Source organism: Pavona decussata, unplaced genomic scaffold (genome assembly GCF_977016875.1).
Source record: "Pavona decussata unplaced genomic scaffold, jaPavDecu1.1 SCAFFOLD_44, whole genome shotgun sequence".
Taxonomy (NCBI): Eukaryota; Metazoa; Cnidaria; class Anthozoa; order Scleractinia; family Agariciidae; genus Pavona; species Pavona decussata.
This window is the reverse complement of record NW_028145466.1, coordinates 760,001-762,050: the sequence shown is the minus strand read 5'-3', so window position 1 is coordinate 762,050 and position 2,050 is coordinate 760,001. Positions and strand designations below refer to the sequence as shown.

The window sequence follows — 2,050 nt, the reverse complement described above, 5'->3', positions numbered from 1 at the left end:
GTAGATAGTTTAAGCTAAAAACATACCGCAAATATACTCAATCAATCAAATTACACTACAGTAGCATACAGTTAGAACACCAACGCTTCCTTTGGTATTAATATGGGAAAGGAAAAGGAGTATTTTGTTAATCACTTGACCTGAAAAACTCACCATCTTCCTTCCAAATCTTGTGATGCTCTTAGCTAGCGAGGTACCAGCCTTCCCCGCGATCGCGAGGTCACTCGGCAGAGAGAAGGAACCGGAAGTGTAATGTGAACTGTAAGCCAATCAGAGAGCTCAATCTAAAAATAGTTGCAGGAAATGTAACCAACAAATTTCTCTCGCTGCCAAGACGTCTTCTTCAGACAGAGCTTTGATATACCAGTGTCTGAGAGAAAATCAGAAGGCTAGGAATTTTCCGGGTGAATTTTCTTCTTTCATTTGAGAAGCCGAAGCAGGGATCCGGTTGTATTCAGTCCAGATTGAGCAGGATGCCGAAATTGAAAGGGGTCGAAGGCACGAAATCCCACAAGAAGATGCGACGAAAACGGCCTCGTTCGACTTCGTCAAGTTCTGTCAAAGTTAAAGGAAAAGGCAAGCTTGGAAATAAGGGGAAGAAGGTTTGTAATGGTTGCAATTTTAGCTGAAACATCCAGTCCTCTGAAATCGTATGAGTCAAACATTTTCACTCAATTTTCGAGGTTTGCGCGCAAAAGTTCTTATCAGATTCTTTATAACCTGGTGGGAGAGCGCAAAAATTGTAAGCTTGCTCGCGACTAATATTTCTGTTGCAAGGTTTTTTTACAGACGACCCGAATTTCGTTTTGATACCAGACATTATATAGCTCCAAAACAAAAATTTCCTTGATGCCGGGCAATGTGATTCTAGGCTTGGGGCTGAAATCAATCTCAAGAATTTATTTTTAATATAAATTTCAATTTGACATAGTCTCTCGATCGTACATGCATCGCAGGATTCGAGACCAAACTAGACAGGTCATGTATTTTACACTTGCATATTCCGCTCTCTTCTAGACGTATTTTTGTTGTTTTAAAATCTTTTATCTTCAAGCGTTAATCTGGATTTTAGTTGTTCGATCGACCTGTTACCGGCCATTTGACTCGATACAGTTAGTCCTCAGTTCGAGAGAGTACACAGTTTTCCTTTAATTTGAGTTACATACACCCCCTAAATTAGAATTTCTTGCTTGCTTCTATTTTTGTTGAAATTACAAAAAGATAAGATAGCTCTTGCCTCAAATAAACCGAACTTGGAATGGACTTTGTGGAAAAGTTTTTTTCCTCAAAATCAGCTGTACCCATCTCAATTACTTTGTGCTCCTAGGTGCTGTCGTGTCAAAGCAAAAGACACCAAAATCGGTCTTCGATAAAAGTTACAGCGGGTACCCGTCTTGCAAATGAGTAATCAAGAAAGCTGCGTAACAAATTTCTTTAAGGAGAAAAATAAAGATCCTTGGAATGTTTTTGTCTGTGGTAGTAGTTTACAAAGTATATGATTTAGAAAAATTGTTTATTCTGTATTTTGTTCAGAATGGAAGAAGTGTGAGCCCTCGAAGCGATTCTTCTGAGGACAGCGTGTTCGCGAACAAAGCAAGCGCACCAAGGTCATCTGGAAGGCTGAAGAAAATGGCGGCAATGTTCAATCGAGAGGCGAGCTTCGATGATAATCGCTCGGATATTTACGACGACGATGAAGATAGGGGATTTTTTCAGATGAATGAATCAGACGAAGGTATAATCACTTTGTTTTTAGTGCAAAATGTCGTATAATCTTTGTAAAAATAGCCCGGTGCTACTCCATATTTTAACGTACAAGTGGTCAAATTAAGATGTTTACACTGGTCATTTTCGAAATCTGTCCAGTTTTTGGTGCGTTCTTTCCAAGGAGCGTTTATGATAATTTGTTTGGTTTAAATAAGTAATGGATAAGTTTAATTTAAGTGTGAACTTTTTTTATCCTCTTTACTATTTGCTTTTGTACCTGCAAGACTGTTAAATATAGCTAGTGGAACAGACCGTGGAAAACAGGAACTATTTGACAGTTCTA

General features: G+C 38.7%; 1 protein-coding gene across 1 annotated transcript in view; it reads left to right on the top strand.

Moving 5' to 3' along the window:
• Positions 1-305: 305 nt before the first annotated feature.
• LOC146482724 (sin3 histone deacetylase corepressor complex component SDS3-like) overlaps positions 306-2,050 on the top strand; it is a 12,126-nt gene continuing 10,381 nt past the window's right edge. The window contains exons 1-2 of the mRNA XM_085106793.1: positions 306-602; positions 1,534-1,735. Coding sequence (XP_084962919.1) covers positions 474-602; positions 1,534-1,735 — 331 coding nt within the window. The 5' untranslated portion in view covers positions 306-473. The remainder of the gene's footprint in view (positions 603-1,533; positions 1,736-2,050) is intronic.